Source organism: Notolepis coatsorum (genome assembly GCF_963971535.1).
Source record: "Notolepis coatsorum genome assembly, chromosome: 11".
Taxonomy (NCBI): Eukaryota; Metazoa; Chordata; class Actinopteri; order Aulopiformes; family Paralepididae; genus Notolepis; species Notolepis coatsorum.
The window spans coordinates 13,101,283-13,124,149 of record NC_140175.1 but is presented as its reverse complement, the minus strand read 5'-3'; the positions used below and the strand labels follow the sequence as shown (position 1 = coordinate 13,124,149).

The 22,867-nt window shown below is 42.4% G+C and overlaps 1 protein-coding gene across 4 annotated transcripts in view; it reads right to left on the bottom strand.

Moving 5' to 3' along the window:
- The window catches only part of LOC311236717 (disabled homolog 2-like), a 33,669-nt gene extending 12,196 nt beyond the window's left edge, over positions 1–21,473 (bottom strand). For 2 of the 4 annotated variants that reach the window (XM_084324454.1, XM_084324456.1), the window contains exons 1-8: positions 21,256–21,473; positions 13,170–13,530; positions 6,358–6,497; positions 4,359–4,457; positions 3,432–3,563; positions 2,035–2,118; positions 1,706–1,729; positions 685–729 (exon numbers count right to left, since the gene is read on the bottom strand). In XM_084324454.1, the coding sequence (XP_084180580.1) occupies positions 685–729; positions 1,706–1,729; positions 2,035–2,118; positions 3,432–3,563; positions 4,359–4,457; positions 6,358–6,497; positions 13,170–13,347 (702 nt within the window). In that variant the 5' untranslated portion in view covers positions 13,348–13,530; positions 21,256–21,473. The remainder of the gene's footprint in view (positions 1–684; positions 730–1,705; positions 1,730–2,034; positions 2,119–3,431; positions 3,564–4,358; positions 4,458–6,357; positions 6,498–13,169; positions 13,531–21,255) is intronic. The other 2 variants (XM_084324455.1, XM_084324457.1) reach the window with 1 other exon arrangement.
- Positions 21,474–22,867: the final 1,394 nt, after the last annotated feature.

Genomic DNA, 22,867 nt, shown 5'->3' with positions numbered 1-22,867 from the left:
AGTCGACTAATCGGTCGAAAGGAGCCGTAGTCGACCAGCCAACCTCTTAGTAGAATATAAAAAATAAAAACTTTTTTTATCATTCTTTCCAAAAGAAAAGAGGCCTAGAAGCGTGGCTAACGCTAATGGCACGCATACCAGAGGCTAACTGCCTAAGAAAACAGGCACAGGGCACAGAAAGAGGATTTCACCCATCTAATGAACATACTAGACTATAGACAAATATCAAGATGTATCCATCAGTGGACCAATTGCATGCTTTTGCAGAGGACAAGAAGCCTTCAGTCGACTCCTTCAGACATTAAGCACCCCCCACAGCCCAAATGGAATGATAAAAATTAATATTTTTTAAATATTATACTAACGGCAAATCTTGGCCAATCATATGCTTAGTCGGGGACAGCCCTAATGTAAACAAAGAAACTGAAGATCTCCTCCACAAAGAGGATTTAACCCTTTCACTGCCACACTACAGAAGGTTAACCCTTTACTATCACACTACCGACGGTTGAAAGGGTTAACCTGCTGTTGTGCGGCAGTGAAAGGCTTAACGCGGAGATTACAGAGAGATCGCTCAGCTCAAACAATAAGACTTGGTGGTGTTTGATACTTTTAGAATGTGATTTGGTCCAAAAAAAAAAAAAAAAAAAAGGGTATTGAACCAGACGGGTCAGAAAGACTTACTTTGGCGGTTTGTCCGTCAGCACTCGGCAGGGCGTCGCTTCCGTTCTGAGAAGGGATTGCAATCGAAATAAATCGGGGTCAAAATCACGTGAAAATAGGGAGTCCAAACACGGTAAATGGTGCATTTATCCAAAGCGGTTTACAGTTTTTCCGTTCCTCACATTCACACAACGATGGCGGGAGGCGACCGTGCAAGATGCCGGCCTGCTCATGGGGAGCAATTAGGGGTCAAGTGTCTCGCTCAAGGACGCATCGATACGCTGCCCGGGAATCGAACCGGGAACCTTCCGACTCCCAGACGACTGCTCTACCTCCTCCTGAGCCACTGTCGCCCCCAAAAACGTGTTCATGCTTTTGAACTACTTGAAGAAACACCATACGAGTTGGCAAGCTATACCTCTTTATGGTAAATCATTATTTGTAAGCAACCTTCTTATACTACATCATTATTGGAATGGAATTTTGATACCTATATGGAACCTGTTCTAGTGACTGGCTGGTCCGTAAGGTCCCCTGAGTTTGCTCTGAACAGGGTAAATCTGCATTTTGCCATGATGCCCCTCTAGCTCATGGAATGAACTCCAACAATCCTTAAGGCTCGAGATTCTCCCCAATATTGCAGAGTTTAAAACCTGTATCGCCAACCTTTGTCAATCAAGTTGTACGTGTTTTAATTGATTCGTTATCCTTGCCTCGTTTAAATAAAGGTTTGAAATTAAAATGAAAACACACACAGTCCACACTAACATGCGCAAACACATGCTTGCCAAAGTCGTAATGCACCATCCCTGGGCTTATCCCTCTATATACAATATGAGTTTAAAACCTTGATCTCAAACTTTTGTCAAGTTGTAAGCATTTTAATTGATTTGTTATCCTTGCCTATAGTCTTGCGTTGTGATTTGATATGCTTTTTTTTCTTTTTCTTCCTTTTGCTCATTTCTGTACGTACACTCGACGCGACTGTAAATGGAGGGAAACCTCGGTTGCCTTTGAGTTTAAATAAAAGAAAAGTGCCTACCTCAACTACTGTGCCAGAACCACCCTGCATAAAAAAAAAAGGAAACCATGATTACATAATCGTTTTGGCCCTTCCGTCGAGGAAGGCATAAAAGTGTGTAGAGGAACAAAGAGACATCCTTATTATTTCAATGAAATGGATAAAAGTGTGATTCTGCGAAACAGCACAGGGAGGCAGTGTTGATTCTTTGCCCATCAAGTCCAAACTTGGGACCATTTTCTTCCAGAAAAACAAAATGGTGTTTCTTATACAGTTATCTTAATTCGGGGGAAAAAAAGTGTCTTCCTGTTTCATTTGCCAAAACGATTAAAACCCGGAGTTGTGGTTACCTTCTGCGAAGCCTCAGCCTCCTTCTTCCTCACATTGAAGATGACGGTGAAAAGGTCTTTCAGATCAATGACCAGGGGTTCCGCCTGTATGGTGAAAACAATGTCAAAAAACATGGTCAATTGGTTCTTAGGGTTCCTCGATATGCATAGTTTCAAGTTTCTTTAATAGTTGTCATAGTAAAATACAGAATATGTTTCCATGTATGGGCTCCTGGGAGTGTGCTAGATAAAATAGATAAAAAGTATAAAATAGACAAAGTCAAGAGTACGTAAACAAAGTGTTCAGTCAATCAATATACATACAATATACTGTACAGAGAAAGAAAAAAAAAGTGTAACAGTGTACAATGCAGCAATGGGATCAGGTACAACTTAGGGTATAATTGTTAGACTAGAAGTCTTTATTTGTCATGCAGTTTAAACACACGCGAGATGGGCGACCCACAGGAACACACACGCATGCACTGAGTCACCGATGAAATGTCTCTCTGCACTTTTCCCATAGTAAGGTGCAATGAGGTACGAGTTGTAGTGCAAATCTCTTCGTTTATAAATATAAAGTGTGTTAAAGTGTTTAAAGTGAGTATAGTGGGTATTACGGTGAGTGTTGTAGTATATCTCCTGTACAAAAATAGATCAGGCTTTCCCGTGATTAATAGAAAAGAGAATCACTGAAGCGGTTTTCTTATCAAGTTTGGACTATGGCGATGTGATTTATAGGCTTCATGCTGCAGCTTCAACTCTTAAACCGCTCGACTCGGTCCATCATTACACCCTCAGATTTATTACTGGCGACAGATAAGATACCCACCACTGTGACCTTTATGAAAAAAGGTTGGATGGCATTCTCTGGTTGAAAGGCGTAACCATCATTGGTATTTTGTTTATCTTTGAAGCCCTTGTTGGGAAACCTCCCCCCCCCCTCCCCCGTTACATCACAACACTGTTGGAATGGAATCTTGGAACCTATTCTACACGTCCAGACGACTTGGTTGGTTCTTAGGGTTCCTCCAGTTTGCTCTGAACTAAGGAAACGCAGCCTTTTCCTTTGATGCTTCCAACACCTGGAATGCCCTCCGACTGACTCTGAAGCCGAAGGTTCTTCCTTCTCTCGCTGCGTTTTTAAAAAGTATGATCTCCGACCACCGCGCGTCGACTTGTAACCACCTTAGCCGATTCCATTTTATAGTTGATTGTTATTTATTGTGCCCATGTAATGTATGAAATGCTGATAAACTGTCGTGTAAGCTCATCGTCGCTGTAAATGAGGGTAGCCTCAGTGTCTCACGAGTTTAAATAAAGGTTTATATTATCGAGAGGTTTATACAAACACTCTCAGTTTTGTCCATGGATCAGATTGTGTCACGGTTGAGTGAGTGAGTGAGTGAGCGTCCAACCTGTTGGCTGGTCTTTATGGCATAGAACTGGTGCTGTCCTTCCGCACCGCACACGTAGCCAAACGCCCGGTTGTCCGTTACGTCTCTGGCGATGAAGGAGATCTTATTCACAATGTGTTCGTGTTCAATCACCTGAAGGAAAAGGGATACGTTTTTTTTTTTATTATTATTATTATTAGATCGACTTGAATGATACATTAAAAAAATAATAATAATGTTGGTAAGAAAGTCCAAGAATATTCAATAATGCTGTAAAGTAAGTTAAAAAAAATAAGGGAACTTTTAATAAATATTTCATGAATTATAACTATTCTTTGGCTACGTCATATCATCAAATATGAACAAAAAGAAAATGCTGTAAGTGGTATATTAAATTTTTTTTTAATAATGTTGGTAAGAAAGTCCAAGAATATTCAATAATGTATATCAATAATCAATAATAATGTAAGTAAAAAAAAAAAGGGGGAACTTTTAATAAATATTTCATGAATTATAACTATTCTTTGGCAACATCATATGAACAAAAAGAAAATACTGTAAGTGGCATATTTCTCTTTGTTAAAATAAGTGGTCTACATGTTAAAATAACTACATTCCGACAGCCATCACTGATAGTGTCTGGTCAGTAACATGAGTCTCCCAGTCCCCCTTCTCTGCAGAGTAATATAAATAAATATATTTTGTGTTTACTGCATAGTGGAGGGACTGGGAGACCAATGTTACTGAACAAACACTCTTAGCAGTGATGGCTGTCGGAATGTAGAGCTATTTTAACACTTTAACAAATAAATACCACTTACAGCATCTTTAAATGCTCTCCATAGACAAGTCGTCATGCCTTTACAAGTTTATAGTCATCTAGAAACGAAGAAACTCCAGGAAACGTGATTTGGGAAGAAAAACTGGGAAGAAAACAACGAGACTCACTCCCGATTTCTCATCAATGATCTTGATGCCCGACATGGTGATGTTGACCCAGATCTTCTGTTTGTGTTTGCCCTGCGTTCTACCCGCCACAGCCATGCCCTGGAGAACAGATATCACACAGATAATATAGAATAACGGATATCACAGCTAATGTAGAAGAACAGATATCACAGTGAATATACACTAGAGCTAGCATTGTGACCTGTGTAACACCAACAGTCACCACACTAGAGCTAGCATTGTGACCTGGTGTAACACCAACATGGTCACCACTAGAGCTAGCATTGTGACCTGTGTAACACCAACATGGTCACCACTAGAGCTAGCATTGTGACCTGTGTAACACCAACATGGTCACCACACTAGAGCTAGCATTGTGACCTGGTGTAACACCAACATGGTCACCACACTAGAGCTAGCATTGTGACCTGTGTAACAGCAACATGGTCACCACACTAGAGCTAGCATTGTGACCTGGTGTAACACCAACATGGTCACCACACTAGAGCTAGCATTGTGACCTGGTGTAACACCAACATGGTCACCACTAGAGCTAGCATTGTGACCTGTGTAACACCAACATGGTCACCACACTAGAGCTAGCATTGTGACCTGTGTAACAACAACATGGTCACCACACTAGAGCTAGCATTGTGACCTGGTGTAACACAAACATGGTCACCACACTAGAGCTAGCATTGTGACCTGGTGTAACACCAACATGGTCGCCACACTAGAGCTAGCATTGTGACCTGTGTAACACCAACATGGTCACCACACTAGAGCTAGATTCCTTTATAGTCCCTTATTTCAGTACTTTACAGCAAGAAGAGTGAAAAACTATTTATTGTGGTCCCTCGACTATAGCAGCTTCCAATAATAAAATACAATAGATTTAGCATAGAATAAAATAAGATTACTACCGTAATTCCTCTAATAGTGACCTGGGCTTGTATTTGCTTAAACTGTAGCAGGTACCAGGCGTTTATTAGGAGGAGGCATGTATAAGAGAGAGGCCTATATTTCTAATTTTCAAACAGATCATAATGAATAAATCAACATTTTGTGTCAGTTTGAACCCAGTAAAATGTACTGGGTTCATTTATTGAAACCAAGTACTGTATGAAATAGTAAACAGTGCAATTACAGGTAGTCACTGGTCATTTCAACGTTTTCAAAGTGAAATCAAGTAACTTTACCTTAGCAGCTCAGTATGCAGCTCAGTATATTAGTAACCCGGCTTGTATTAGGAGGTCGGCTTATAATTGCTTAGCTCAAGAGCGCACCCGGCCATTAATAGAGACCCGGTTTGTAATTGAATACTGGTCACTATTGGAGGAATTACGGTATATACAGTTTGAAAAAGTGTGCAGTGCAATACAATAAATTTAGCATAGAATAAAATAAGATTACTAAAATAAACATTACTATATACAGTTCTAAAAAGTGTGCATTGCAGATCAGGATGTAGATATTTTACTATGAAATTGAATAACAAAATGGCTATGTGTACATGAGCTAGCATTGTGACCCGTTCTGGTGAAATGCCAACATGGGGTTAAGGTTCTAAAGATTTTAGTAGAGCTGTGAACTGGAACAAGTTACCTTTACATATAAAAACGGGTAACAATAAATTAAATATAATAATAAATTAAAAAAAAATGGGTCAAGTTCTGGCTTATGGAGAAACATAGAAGCTCTAGCTCAGCAGTTGCAAAAACGTTAGTTTTAGTAGTGTAATGCAGGTAGTATTGCCATTTTTAAAGAGGTTTTCATGTAAACATTTGTATGTGTAGTACTGTAGTGTATTGTCCCAGTAACAGCCAGGACCATGATGAAAATAAGTCCTGTACTTTATCACGTTATCCTTGTCACCACTGAAATGAAGCAGTTGTTTTGTATATGACTCATGCTTTTTGTCAAAACAAAAAAAAGGGACGACTAGCGTTTCAATCATTTAATGACAATATTTTCCCCCACAGTCGTCGTCGTCACAAACCTTCAGTTTCATCATGGAGTCCTGGGACATCTTGTCCCCGCGGGCCTCCCCCACGTCATCGACGCCAATCAGCTTGGCCTTGTACCGAACGCCGTCCCCTTGAAACCTGGCCAGCAGGTACTCATCCGTCTTCTCCGAGACTAGAGGGGGGGGGGGGGGTGGAAGACATCAAGGTCATCATCAAACCTTTATTTTAGGGGCGTCAGATATTATCGGCCGATCGGCATTAAAATGTGATATCGGAAAATATCGGTATCGGTTTTCAATATTTTATTTTTTTTACATTTCTATAACCTTTATTTACCCAGGCAAGCAAGTACAAATTCTGATTTTATTTATTGTCAAAAGTATGCATAATGTTGTGTTAATTCCACAACAAGAGATATATTCAGTTTTTTGGGGGGGAAACCCTGCATATATCGGTATCGGTTGATATCGGTATCGGAAATTAAGAGTTGGACAATATCGGTATAGGTAAAAAAGCCAATAACGAGCATCCCTACTTTATTTGTATAGGCAGGTTAGAACAAGTTCTTATTTTCAATAACGGCCTATTTGGGGGTAAAAAGCCCCCTAGGGGAAAGGGAATAATATAAAAAACAAAACACAAAAGGAACATTATTAAAAAGGCAGGACATTCATACAGAGCAACAACCGAACTGAACAACAACTGACAAGACAACAGAACAATAGTGGCAGCATGGTGTTAGCACACAGAGAAACATCTACATGAGTGCTCTAGGGAGTTTGTTTAAAGTTTCCTTAAACAATCGAATTGAAATAAACGTTTCCATACTTAAAGTTTTTTTGTAGTGTGTTCCAGCCATCAGCTGCTGCGTACTGAAAGGAGGAACATCCTTGTGAGGAGTTGGCATGGGGGGTGTTTACCAGGATATGTGTGGCTGACCGGGTGTGGTAATTCGGGAGTGGACTAGGCGAGTAAGGTAAGGGGGAGTACGGCCTAGTTTATATACAAAGGCCAGCCAGTGGATGTTGAGTCCAATTTCCAGGGAGGGCCAGTTTACTAGGGAGTATAGCTCGCAGTGGTGGGTCCTGTAGGGGGCATTGGTAGCGAAGCGAATGGCGGAGTGATATAGGATATCTAAGCGTTCTAGGTCGACTTGACTAGTTGTCGATATGATGTTGAACTTTGAACATGTTAATACATGGGACTGCATTCATATAGCAGCTTTCATCCAAAGTGCTTTACAACTTATGCCTCACATTCACACACAGACGGTGGAGGCAACCATGCAAGGTGCCAACCTGCTCCTTGAAGGAGCAGTTAGGGGGTTTAAGGTTCTTGCTCAAGAGGACACTTCGACATGCTGCCCGGGAATCGAACTGGAGCCTTCAGATTACCACGACGACCGCTGAGCCTCTTGTCACCCCTAGTGATTAAATCACCTAATCAGTTAGTCGAGAAGAGAATTATGACTAAGAATTCCTTTAGTAAAAAAGGACAACTCTATACCTTTTTCGACGCAGTCCGTCTTGGACTATGGCGTTGTAATTTAGAGACATGCTGCAGCCTGAACCCTTACATTTAGTCATTTAACGCTTTTATCCAAAGCGACTTACAAGTTCTGTACGACAAGTCATCAGGAAGGGCACAACTCTATCAGCTGAGTAACAATGCTCATCAAAGTGTTGAGTGCTACAGCCCTTAAATCATTGGACTCTTATCAGCCCTCAGATTCATCACTAATGATGGATACAACACTCATCACTGTCCTTTATGAAAAGGCTGGTTGGCCATCTTTGACGGAGAGGCGCAGCAAACACTGGTATTTAAAGACCTTTAAGGCCCTTATTGGTAAGCTACCTCTTTATACTACATTATTATTGTTAAGCTACCCCCTTATACTACATCATTATTGGTAAGCTACCTCCTTATACTACATCATTATTGGTAAGCTACCCCCTTACACTACATCATTATTGGTCAGCTACCTCCTTACACTACATCATTATTGGTAAGCTGCCTCCTTATACTACATTATTGGTAAGCTGCCTCCTTATACTACATTATTGGTAAGCTACCTCCTTATACTACATCATTATTGGTAAGCTACCCCCTTATACTACATCATTATTGGTAAGCTACCTCCTTATACTACATCATTATTGGTAAGCTTCCCCCTTATTATAATACATCATTATTGGCAAGCTACCCCCTTATTATACTACATCATTATTGGCAAGCTACCCCTTTATTATACTACATCATTATTGGCAAGCTACCTCCTTATACTACATCATTATTGGTAAGCTACCTCCTTATACTACATCATTATTGGAATGGAATGTTGGAACCTAGGGAACCCCGTTCTAGTGACTGGCCGGTTCTCAAGGAGTACAGGCTACGTTCAGACCAGCCCCAAATCACACTGAATCGGATCTTTTCAATTCTGATCTCCATACGTGGTTCCTAAAACAGATACACGTGTGATTTATTTTCATTAGCTGGCCTCCACATCAACTCGTAAATTAAACCATAAACCGTGACTGCAGTGTCCTCAGTGTTCACGTTCAATCATCGGTGTTGTGCATGCCTGTTCAGAACCTATTGTACTCCCATTTTATGTAATGTAATTATAGCACAGCAAACATTTAAAAACTGCAGGTAGCATATAATGATGCATTTAGGATCCTCCATAACCCTTTCACTGCCACACGACAGCCGGTTAACCCTTTCACTGTGGCAATACACGTTATGACTCCGCGGATGCGAAGCTTATGATGCTAATGATGGAGCATCGCCGTCGGTTGTGCGATAGTAAAGGGTTAACCTTCTGGCGTGTGGCAGTGAAAGGGTTAAGCTCCCAAGACGGACTAGTGCAAGCCATTTGTTTGAGACTCCAAATGTCCCCACCTTCCATGCTCTGCTGAGGAACCTGATGTTTAAATGTACGTGTCGTTTATTAGTCAAAAACGAGATAATAGGTGCCATTAGTGATGTAAAACAAAGTGATACAAGGTACTCCTCTGATTTGTGGAAACCGATGCCTTTATGTATTTTAATCTATGTTGTTGGCCTCGTTTCTTTTGTTATTGTATCCTTGTTGTTGTTTTGTATATGTGTAATATGGACCTTGAGACTGAAACAAAGTCTTCATCATGCGGGAACAGAGCACTAAAGCTCGCAGTGTGAACGTAGCCTTGGACGCAAAAACTATTTGACCTGGACCCGGAGCGCCGTGGTCCTCCCGACTGTGGCCCAAGTATTCTCGGAATCTCAGGCTACGTCAGGGGTCACGTGAATCCCAGTGTCGCCCCCGAGACGTCCCATCTAGCACCAAAACACTGCTGTTTTTAGAGAGAGAGAGAGAATGCGGTCAGCTGTGTTTGTGCCGAGTGGGAGGAGGCAGGGGGCTGTTGGGCAGTGTGTGTGCGCGCGCGTGTGTGTGTGTGTGTCACTGTCGGAGCGGCATTCAAATTAAATGTGAATCAGCTTTGTGTGTGCAGAAGGATAAAGTACAAAGTCTGATCGAAACCGGTCGCAGAGGCTCTGCTCTTGCCATGTTTAACCACAGCCAACAGTGACAAGGCCGGCAAACTATTTTCAGGACGAGAGCAGAGTTAGCAGATGGACCTGGGGCTGGAGGCAGCAGTGTGTGTTTGTGTGTAGGGCCTATAGTATATATGTGTGTCAAGTTTCAAGTTTCTTTAATAGTTGTCGTACAGAAGTACAGAATACTTTCATACAAAATGCTTCTTACTGTTACGCTCCAGAGACTGTGCTAGACAAGATAGTATCAAATAACATAGTATAGCATGTAATTTAGAAGTAGAAAATGAGGTCACAGTGTTCAGTATAGACATATGTACAATGTTCGATGCAGAATAGACGTAACTGAGTTACCATATAATATACAATACTATGCAGTGTACTAATGTACAGTACTATATAGTGCAAAGCAGAAATGGGATGAGGTACAATTTAGGTACAATTTACAGTAAGGTGTACGAGTTGTAGTGCAATCCTTCATCAATAAATATAAAGTGTGGGGAGTGGGTGCTACAGTGTGTTTGTTTAAAGTGAGTGTGTGCTATAAAGTGTGTGGAGTGGGTGCTACAGTGTGTTTGTTTAAAGTGAGTGTGTGCGTGTGGATGTGTGTGCTATGTGCGTTTGATGGTTGTTGTGTAGTGTTCATTGTTAGTTTAGCAGCCTGATGGCCTGGGGATAGAAGCTTCTTCTGAGTCTCTGTGCTCGCCTTGAGACTCCGGTATCGCTTGCCTGACCGCAGCAGTTCAAAGAGGCAGTTGTTCGGGTGACTGGAGTGACTGTCACTGGGGACCCTGATGTAAACAAGACGAAAGTCTTTCTCTGGTCTGCATCCCCTTAACAATCGTGTGTATTTATGAGCCATAGGCCTACTGTATTGTACCCATTCTACAATCTGTTAATAAAGTTTTCAATCAATCAATCACTGTCGGAGGCATTCGCCTCAAACGCAAAGCATTTCCAAACAGAGCCCGTCGTTTTCACCGTTTTTAGTACCAGCTCTGTGTGTGTGTGTGTGTGTGCAGATGGATAAAGTACAGGGTCTGATCCAAAGCACTCGTGGAGGCTCTGCTCTTGCCATGGTTAACCACAGCCAACAGTGACAAGACCGGCAAACTATTTTCAGGACGAGAGCAGAACAGAGTAGCAGCCAAAGAGATAAAACTGCAGAGGAGACGTCGTGGGAAGATAGGAGTGGGATAGCAACACAAGTCATCTTACTTGGTCAAATGTATCGTCGACCTCCATAAAAAACAACCGTGTTGTTTCATGAGCAATATAATGCTCGGTTTAAAACAAAAAGGGCGAGAGAAACATTCCAGACGTTCTAAATGCACTGTGCGATTTTAGACCTTTATTTAAGCAATTTTACACATTCTAGTTTATCCTTAAAAGTACAGCTGGGAGGTACAAAGGGAAATATTTCCCTTCAAACAGTTAATCTCCAGCTCCAAAAATAATAATATATCTTTTGTAATATTCATAAGTCATTGACTTGGCCAGTATTATCAAACTAAAATACCTAGGGACAAAACAAATAGTCTAAAATTATGTTTACCTAGGAGCCATTATAAATACACTCCAAAACCTTCCTGTAAACATGTTGTGACCTGTGTATTTACCAGATATACATATTAAGCAGATATATACTCGGAACTATTTTTTGCAGAACCACAGCTGCCTGGGCGCAGTGATTTCAACACCTCAATAGCCCTGTTTAAAAAAAAATATATATATATATAGTTCCGAGTATATATCTGCTTAGAAAACAAAATGTCCAATTATTTTTTCTCCATGTGGTAAATACACAGGTCACAACATGTTTTGGAGTTATATTTGGAGTGTATTTCGTGACTGTTGGGAACTAGGCTACACTGGCACACCTACTTCCAGTGAATGGCGCTAAGCTAGGCTAACGGTGCGGCTGTTCCCTAAGCATCTGCTTGTCTAACTCCAGGGTAGATGGCAAATAAGCTAATTTCCCAAAAAGTTGGCGTGTTCCTTTAACGTTTTTTTTCCTCTTTTTTTTTTTTTAAATAATGGTATCCCGTTCCCACTTTTAGCTGAATGCAAACATTTTCACTTTGTCAATGTTAGCATTCACCGTCAAAGATGGAAAAAGAAAGTAATAATTTATATTCTCCTTTGGTTCATTACAATTTACTCAAGCATAGTAACAGAAACAATAGTTCTGACACTGGGAATACATTCCCTGGGGTCCATAGATGTTCCTAGATACCAAGAAAATGCAAATAGACCTTGTAGAATTGGAGCAATCTTCCATTTACTTGGGTATGTACAATTAGGAGAGTTTTCTGAAAATATGGCTAGGGCTTAAGAGGTTAATCGGCAGCTCTATGACACTAATGCTCACCTACATGAATGTCTGTCAGACAGAGTGTGATGAAGTCACACGATTGGGCGGCTGGATCAGGTGTCCGACCCGACGACAATCACTGGTAAAACACTGGAAGTGGAATTGGCCACAATTTTAGAACATTGACCTTAACGGTCCAGCCATGTACTAGACTCTGACCTGGTCTCGTTTACTTCTGGTCAAGTATAAAACATAGGTGTAGTTTTAAGAGGGTGGAAACATAGGCGTAGTTTTAAGGGGGTGGGGGGGGGGGGATATAGGCATAGTTTTAAGGGGGTGGGGGGGGAACATGGGCATAGTTTTAAGAGGGTGGGGGGGGCTCTAGGGGAGGTGTCCCCCTCAATATTGAGAAGAGGCAAATTTGTCCCACTCAGAAAAATATAGCCAATATGAAAGACAGTGGGTGACAGTGGCTCAGGAGGTAGAGCAGTCGTGTGGTAATCCAGAGGTTCCCGGTTCGATTCCCAGTCAGTGCGTTGCAGCAGTGTCCTTGAGCAAGACACTTAACACCCCCCCCCCCCCCCCCAATTGCTCCCGGTGGGCACCCTGCATGGTCACCTCCGCCGTCGGTGTGCGAATGAAATGGGTAAAATTGTAAAGCGCTTTGGATAAAAGAGATAAAATGCAGCCATTTACAACCCTGCCCCCCCCCCCCCCCCCACCTCCCCAAAAGGGGTCAAAACCATTGGTCAAAAAACATTTATACATCCTTCTTACCTTCTTAACTGTAACTATAATATATATACATTATATCAACACCCCTACAGGACCTCTCAACCTCGCAGACATGCCTCTCATGAGAAAGTACACCAGAATGCAGGAAATGAAGGATGTTTGACGGGGGGGGGGGGGGACACAACCAAGACCCCCTTGCTTAACCCCACGTTGAAAGCAAAACAACGGCCCGGAGTACGAATCAACCCTCACCTTTCTTCTTCTCCTTCTTGAAGGGGGTCCGGGAGGACGTGCCCGTGGCGGGGGAGGTGGGGGGACTGCCGCTGGAGGCCGCCGGGGTCGTGGCAGCAGCAGCGGGGGAGGGGACGCCGGGCTCCGCCGCCGCCGCCAGGACAGGCAGCACAACGCTACTCTCCACTTCTGTAGACATGGTGGGAGGCCAGCCTCACGGGACAGGCAGGCAGGCAGGCAGGCAGACACCAGGGGGTGGTGGGTGGGTGGGGAGGTAAAGCAGGCAGCAGCTCGACGTGCGGGGGGGTCAGGGTGGGTGGGTGGGGGGGGCAGGGAGGTCAGATCTTCGGGAGGCACTCAGAACTCACACCGAGGGAGGAGTCTACAGCAGAGAGAGAGAGAGAGAGGATGACAGGAGGGAAGATGTTACAGACACCAATATACAGAAAAAATAAATATAACGCACATCCTCCATTCCTTGGTGCCGAGCCAAACTGTAAAAACAGTATTACATAAAACAAAGCCAGCGGGGCTCGCAACTCACTTTTGATGCTCCAAGGCGTTTTACTTGTGACAAAAAGAATAGCATATACTATTAATAGATACGATATCTGCTTATTTTTTGTCACAATTAAAAAACACCTTGGAGCATCAAAAGTGAGTTGCGAGCCCCGCTTTGTTTCACAGACACCAATATAGCCACATGCACCTGAACTCAACCGAACATGAACTGACACTTGTTATGTGCGACTGTCCTGTATCAATCAGATGTATTTATATAGCACATTTAACATGACGCATGTCAACCACCAAAGTGCTGTACAGAGGGTAGATACACAGATGCATCTAGACAACAATCACATCTCCGTTTTACAGGAGGGCACACACACAGGCAAACAGGGCATGAGTCAGTGATGTATGTGTTTATTGTGGGGATTGGGAGGTGGGAGGGGGGGGGGGGGGGGGGCGTTTGATGTTTCATGTTGATCTCCCAGTGCTTAAATAACATGCTGTACCACAGACAATTACCACCAACCATAGTTGTTGCGTGTGGCATTAAAGTATCTTGTATCTTGTATGCGTCCAAAAAGGAATGACGTCAATGTTATGGTTTCTGCGCTGTACATGAAGACGCTGAAACAACCATAAGATATACCTATATTGATCCCCTTGGGGAGAATCATAGCAGCATGGGGGGGGGGGGGGTGTACAGGCATGGGTGGGTTAATAGTAGAAAGACCTGAATATAGGCAATAGATTTAGATCTGAATACAAAAATATAAATAACAGTTTAAACAAAGGTCCAGATGAGGGTCTGTATGCCCTATCGGTTATATTATATGTTAAAATAAATATAGTCCGAGACATTATAATCAGTAAAAGTAAACAGTATACACAAGGTACCCGAACTTGCATAACATAAAACAAAAGTCTTCTGCTAACTAGGATGGTGTTGTAGAAAGATTGTGTGAACCTTGTAAAAAAAAAATATATATATATATCCGTTTAATGATCCACACTGAAGGTTCTCCACAACAACAAGACCATACCGTCCAAGAACCAGACAACCCATGATGGTTATCTGACGCAGAACACACACCCAAGTTCCACACACCTTTTAACCCCCATCGCATACTTTTAAACTTTTTCACTCTACTATATTTCAAAGAAAATATTGTACTTTTTACTACATTTATCTGAACCCATTAGCTACTAGTTGTTTTGAAGAAAAAGATGTTGCATAGAAAACATGGCAAGAATTGATGGCAAGAATTGTGCACTTTCAAATGTCAACTTCAGACTAGTTGTTGAACGTAATTAGAGCAGCATAACTGGACCATTTACCACTTTAACCTTTGGAGGTCAATAGATCGAGGATTGAATGCTCCCAAGCACTGGAATACACAAAGGTCATGGTAAATGGTGCATTTCGGAGGTAACCATGCAAGGTGCCGACCTGCTCATCGGGAGCAATTGTCGGGGTCAAGTGTCTTGCTCGACACGCTGCCCAGGAATCGAACTAGGAACCTTCCGATTACCAGACGACCGCTCTACCTCCTGATCCACTGCCACACCATGATGTAGAAAGCGCACTTTTACTTTAGATTCAATATCAAATAAGTCTCAACTTTTACTTAAGTAGGGTTTGGAAGGAGGACTTTTACCAGAGTACTAGAGTTTCTGGGTATTTCTACTTTTACTTAAGCAAAGGAACCATGTACTTCTTCCATGAGAGGAATGATCCGGCCACTAAGATAAGATATTCCTTTATTGATCCCCTTGGGGAAATTCAGGCATCATAGCAGCATGGGGGAGGGGGAGGGGATGTACAGGTAGTAAAAACAAGCAGTGTAAACAATATAACAAATCAATATAATTAACTAACTGAAATATACAGTATTCACATAAGGTGCAGTATGCATAAGGTAGTATTATTGTCCTTTTTAGGTTCGTAGTAGTTGTAGTTGGATGTCTGGCAGCAGCCCCTGCCCACTGTTGTGGAGCCTGATGGCCGCTGGTATGAAGGACTGGCCGAGGCGGTTAGTTGAGTGTAGGGGGGGGGGGGGGTTGAGTCTGTGACTGAACTAAACCATATGTTCTCTTTAAAAGATCCATAATCCAAAAAGCAGACAAATGGTACATCTTCTTGAAGACCACTGTGGCTTCGCCTCTAGCAAAAAACAAAACAAAAGAAAGTCTAGACTTTAAAAAGACAATTTGCCATGGGCTGACAAAATGCCCCAAGGAGGAGACCATCATGTCAGAATCAGATTCCAATGGTTTAGTGCCATGTGGCATCGAGTCATGGTTTGCGAGAGGCTAAAGAGAGACGTACCACACTGGGCAATGGAAGCGGACATGGCCGTTTAGCCTTCAGGAGAAGTGTTAGTTGGACAATGCCTAGGCTAACCGGCACGGCCCGCTTCCATTCATTGTGCTAAGCTAGGCTAACGTGCAGCCAGATAGCTTTCTACTGAACGCACAGAGAGGAAACTGGTATCCCATCGTCTTGCCTATATCTCTGCAGAAGACGGCAAGCTAATTTCCCAAAATGTTGGCGTGTTCCTTTAACAACATTCAACAGCAGCATTTTGAGTCCATGGAGCTCCTATAGCGAGATTCAATATGGTAACGCATCCCCCCAATGGCTGCATCCGCGTCACATAACCTAACGTTGCTTACTAATGCTGACACAAGCAGAACGAGTGTTTCAGACTGACCAGTCACCCGTTTGTAGCAACGTTGCAATAGGCTAAATTGGACAGCAGTGTCACAACAGATCTGAAAACAGAAGTTTGTTGGGCCCCAACTCCAAAAACATAAGTGTACGTTTTCCTTCTCTAGTTGACAAGGATAAGTTAGTGATACAAGGACTAACACTAAACAGGGAACAGGGTTTTATTTAAATTGGATCCGTTTGCGTCTAAACATCACAAACCCCTGTTCTTCATGATGATTGAGAAGTTTAGAAATGCTTATTTTCCATCAACAAATCTAAATCCTCAAGACTGAATATACCCCACATTAACATGGTTTAAAATAAATAAACGATCCCGGATTGGGGCTTTAAAATAGTGTATTTGGGAGAAACATCTAAAAAGGTTCCTAGCATAATTCAGGTCTGGATTGACTGCAACAAAGTGATCAACTAGCGTTGACAATAATGCAGAAGTTCACCCATCAAGCCACCAGCACATGGACCAAACTTGAGATAAGATGGTCCCGTTAACTGGTCCCATGACAGCCTGGGAGTCATTTACCTCCACGCATCGTACAGACCTCGATCCAACCATATAGTGTCATCTAGCGACGATACATAAATCGGTCCAATATCTAGAATGTTTAAATAATCGTCCGATCGGCCAATTAGCAGAAATGTTAACACTACCCCTTGTGCCAAGAGGCACAAGTGTAAATTCATTCCAATAAAATGTATTTAGTTTGATACATTCATTGATTTAAAATAATAGGATTGCTGAAGATACCTTTGCGTCTCATTTGTCGTAATTTAATTGTTGCATGCAAATAAAAAAAATCATATCAGCCACGAGACACCCAGCTCTCTAAACGGTATCGGCTAGGGGTGTAACGGTACACAAAAACCACGGTTGGGTACGGGGTTTTCGGTACAGTGGGGGAAAGTTTGGCTTTCCATGTTCCACTCAGGGGTGATGTAGTGTGCAGTAACTAATTGTACTTGTAGGGCTATAAACGCATATTCTCGACTTAATTTTTTTATAAATAATAATAATTATATTAGATTGTGAAAAAAACAGCCCCCGGTGGGCGGTCGTTAGTGGTTAACATACCGTTGTATTCGGTACGGTACACACTTAAACGGTTCGGTACGGATACATGTACCTTTACACCCCTAGTATCGGCCATTGAAAAACCCACATGGGTCGACCACGAGTGCCCGCCCCCCCATCAGTTGTGATCCAGCCCGTCATATTATTAGCTCAGTCCAAATCCGAGAGGGGGGGGGGGGGGGGGGGCATCGGGGACCAACAGATTCAGAGACGACCAACGACCGCCGTCCAGAATAGCGAGCAACAAGATTGGCACGTCAAGATCTCCAATGATCCTCTCCCTCCTGAACGATATATAGCCAACAGGTCATGCACAGAGGGGATACAACAGGGAACCATGCAAGAAGAACGGGAACATCACTTTGGTTCCTGTGTATAAAAGCTAAGGAGTACCGTGATTGGTTGCATCTACACTCCTGTACGTTTTTGACTTTATTACATTACCATTGACTCGTGTAAAGTGCTCGTTGTCTCGTCAATGAAACATAATATGAAACGGTAGCCAAAGTAACAAAAATATGTTTAATTATATTTACCATGGTGAAGGTGAAGGGATAACAAAGAATGAAGACAAACAAACCACAGGACTGTACCTACAGGATCAGCCACCACACAGGGGAGAACAGAACACACATATGCACAAGGGGATGACAAGAACAAGAAACACCTGGGCCGATTACAAATGGATACACCTGGGAGGGAAACGACAAAGAACTACAAGACCAAGACGGGGGACTACAACCAGACATCACTGGCGAACCCCTGATCAGGATACCAACACACGTAACAGACTTCATACAATTTCTTCGGTCTTTCTCAATCTTTCCTCTCTAGTACTGCACTGCCGCCACCACCACCACAGATTTTAACCCACGCCGTTCTTCCTGAGCTCCGGCCACATGATTAGGTCATTCGGGCAGGTGTTCAGTCCAGACCAGCAGCGTGGAAACAACAACATGCAGTTCTTCACAGCTGGAGCAGAAGGTACACAAAATGGCTCCAATAAACCTACTAGGTACACGCCTGAGCACAGAGAGGGTCACTGCTCTCTCAAACGGCACAAGCCGCCGTGGAATACTACCAACAGAAAAACTGAATCATTTATTTTAATTTATTTTTGTACCGAGACATACCTTCAGGACCACTTCCAGATGCTAGTACACTGGTCGACACACGCTATAGTGGGGAGAAAAAAACGGCAACTGGGCTGGTTGGGCAGAACAAAGGTTGGACGTGTGTCCAAAGGTTGAGCAATTAAACAGAGTTAATCTTACGCTAGCTATAGTCGAGGGATCCCGTGGTGGCCAGCTGATCCAACTGAAAACAGATCAGGCCTGCTCTGGAATGGAACTGAAAGCCCCACCACACAACACAGGAAATTTTTTACATGATCTGTATTTCATGTCAGTAATCAAGATGTATTCACCGATGTTGGAAGTATAGACGTAATGTTCTTGCAACCGTATTCAACTTGTGCTTCATACAATGTCCTTCTGATCACAGGTAATCAATTAACGAAGGAGGCAGAGAGGACTCTTAATGACAATTATTTTCACCAAGGGAGCCACATTGAACCCTGGTTTATAATCCAATAGAAGTTTTCAGTAACACAATATTATTACAACCATAGAACGGTAGCTAAATCATGAGTTGCACAACATAGATAAGGGCTGGGGGGGTCATTCAGTGCATCATGGCTTCACATGCCAACAATTCCATCTCAGAGGATCAAGATAACATCAACCATCTTAGATTTGCACAAGTGTTTAGACAGTGCGCAAAGCCACAACGCAAGCAGACTTATGCAGACGCATAAGCACAGCTGTGCATCAAATCCACCTTTGTTTACCGCACAAATCAGTCCCAATTGCGTATTGCTGCAATCAAACTTAAAAGTTAGAGTCAACATCACAAGAGCCGGGACACTAAAACAATAAAACATTAAAGTTATTCTGCTATGGCTACACTTTTTCCCCAATATCATCATGGTCAAGGTCTACAACCACAGCTAGGGCTCCTTTCCGGTTGGTTACAATAGCATATCAGGAAATAGTATCTTTATATTGCCCTCTCTCTCAATCACCTCTCAGGTGTGCTCTTATTTGGCAATGTAATAAAGTTATAGAAACTATAGCCACAGCTTCATCTCAAGAAGAGTTGTCAAGACACAGTCAGCAAGGAGGGCATGGCCCTGGTATATTCAGTGTCCTAAATAGACCCCATCTTGTATCTTTAAGTGTCAAGAATAGATCAGATCGTTATACGTTTGGCACTGTGCCATGTGTATGTGCATGTTATGTTGCATTTCCACGTGTATGTATTTAGCACTCTTTATGCTGCATGTCCTGTGTATGTTGTATGGAAATGCACATAGTCTATAAATAAAAAATCTGTGTAAAACAGTAAAAGCCAATGCAGACACTGGGCCCTTCATGATAATACGCTTGTTGGATGGGCCTGAAATCCATTCGCTCTACGTCACAGTCAAGACGACACATGATCTCGGTTGTTCAGTAACTAATGTGGCATCAAGAGTGCCAGTGGCTTTTTACCCACATTGTTGTGTGTGTCAGCAACTACGGAAGAATCTAATAAAGATAGTTAACTGCCCATTTGAGTTAAAGGATTACCCGTTTCGTAAAACAGATATGTGACCCGCTTGTTTATGAGCTTCGCACAACAAGAGTAAAATGGCCAAGATGAAAAACATAATGTAATATGTAACTGTCCCAACACTTAAACACACAATGGTCTGCAGTGCAAACAGACACGTTTGCGTGCTGTAGTGTGTCACTTTCAACGGATAGTCGAGAAAGATGTGCCAATTTTACGGATGCGAGTGAACAAGGTGACTCAAGATAATATCCCTATCGTCAGCAGAATATAGCTGCTCTGCTGCAGAGACTGAGAAATGTCACAATGTGTTGCAGCTCGGAGGCCTTTGCTCTGTCAGGAGAAGTTTCACATCTGGAGGACATCAGGGGGGGATGACTCAGTCTGAGAGTGAATGAGATGGTGAAAAGAAATACCACAATTCAGACCCACCATCGCCGACACAAAGAAGGCCATGCTTTTAACATAGTGTGGAAAGTTAGGATAGGTAGTAAAAAAAAATAAAAAAAAGAACAGAAAGATACTATTATGTGAACCTACATTTTCTATCTGCACGTCATGCACCATAGGACCTTGTTCCAAATCAAACGGGCTAGTTATAGTGGTTTGATTGATTTAAAACTTTATTAACAGATTGCAGAATGGGTACAATACAGTACAGCTCAATACATACAATTGTTAAGGGGATGCAGACCAGAGAAAGACTTTAGTCTTGTTTACATCAGGGTCCCCCATTTTGTGTGTGACTGTGTTTAGTTATCCTGCATTAAAAACGTTATTTCCCCCCCCCCCGTCAATAGAATAATGTAAACTAGGCCTATATAGATATAGGAACAGAAAGGTCCAAATGACAGAAAACAATCCCAAAAAGCCAAAACAGCGACCTCCCACTAGAGACTACCTAAAGTGACGTGTGCATACCGGACCGCACAGCTGGAATTAATGGAAAAATCAGGGGTTTAGAAGAATATTTGTTCAAACTCTTTAACTAAAAACATTCACAATATACACGTTATAATAAAATGAGAAATAGACGCTCCTCCATAGACGCGCGCGTTAAACGGAATAACCTTATAATTAAAAAAAAAAGAAAAAAAGAGCGACTTTCTTTCCCCCACCAAGTCCGTTAACTGGATTTATGGAGATGCGAAAGAATGTTGGAAGGAACACTCAGTATATCTTACCGTTAACAAGCGCCCTAATGTTCCGTCTCGGGATCGGGAGTCACAATGATCCGGTAAATAAAAGAAGAAGGTTGAATTAAAAGTTAAATCACAGCGACTCTCTCCGTGGATCAGATGTTTTCCGCTCAGCGAGATCAGCCCCGACGCGCCTCGACGCACTGGACGGACAGGAGAGACTCGAACCACCGACACACACAGCAGCGCCACACTGCTATACCTCCCAACTTAACCCCTTGTCTGCCAACCCCCCGGGAGGTAACTGTATGCTATTTAAATTGAAAAAGGGGGAGGCCACCAATAAGAGGCCGCTATGTATTGTCCGATATAGGATGACGCACAGTCTAGAGAGTATATTTAGCATAATAGTACAGTAGGATAAACAAACAAAAAATCGAATTATTTTGACAGACTTCGAATGGAAAGCTGGGTTTCTTTTGTAAGGTTTTAGGTTGTATGCAAATGTGCCACAACTCGTTTTGAACGTTTTTAGAGTTTTGATTGATTGATTGATTGATTGATTGATTGATTGATTGATTGATTGATTGATTGAAAACTTTATTACCAGATTGCAGAATGGGTACAGTACAGTACAGCTCAATACATACAATTGTTAAGGGGATGCAGACCAGAGAAAGACTTTCGTCTTCTTTACATCAGGGTCCCCCATTTTCAATTCATCATAACATATATGACATACATGACATACAGATAGACAGAACTGCTACATCTATACATTATTATGACATACCAGATTTGCAAATACAGTACTGTTTGTGATACAAAAAGAGTCCAGAAAAGAGAGTAAATTTGACGTAGAAACTGTACATTGGTTGGGTAGGTGGGGGGGGGGGGGGGGGACTGTTGAAATCAGAGGTTCTGTGTAGGATTGTTAGTAACTGTCTAACTGCATATATAACTGTTTCCACTAGTAACTGTCTAACTGCATTATATAACTGTTTCCACTAGTAGCTGTCTGACTGCATATATAACTGTTTCCACTGGAGGGCGCTCTAGGCGGAGCCACTCAGGAACACCACCAGGTGGCAAGTATAAATAGAGATGTCTCCTCCCATTCTTTCTCTTTCCCCCAGCCTCTCAGTGAGAGGAGACCTGTAGAACTGCTGCTCTGCCATGTGAATAAATAAACCACGCCAGTTAAGGCTCAAGATAGTAACCATGCCTCTTGACCACATTATTGTCGCCCTATAGCCGAATTCTGTCAACAGGGTCCCCCATTTTCAATTCATCATAACATATATGACATACACAACATACAGATAGACAGTACTGCTACATCTATACATTTATGACATACCAGATTTGCAAATACAGTACTGTTTGTGATACAAAAAGAGTCCAGAAAAGAGAGTACATTTGACGTAGAAACTGTACATTGGAGGAGGTTGGGTAGGGGGGGGGGACTGTACATTGGAGGTGGTTGGGTGGGTGGGGTGGGAGTTGGGTAGGGGGTGGGTGGGGGACTGGGGGACACTGTGCATTGTACATTGGAATATTGAAAAAGCCATACTTGGTCATTTACTGTACATTGGAGGGCGTTGACTTACAAGTTCTGTACGACAAGTCATCAGGAAGGGCACAACTGCTGAGTAAC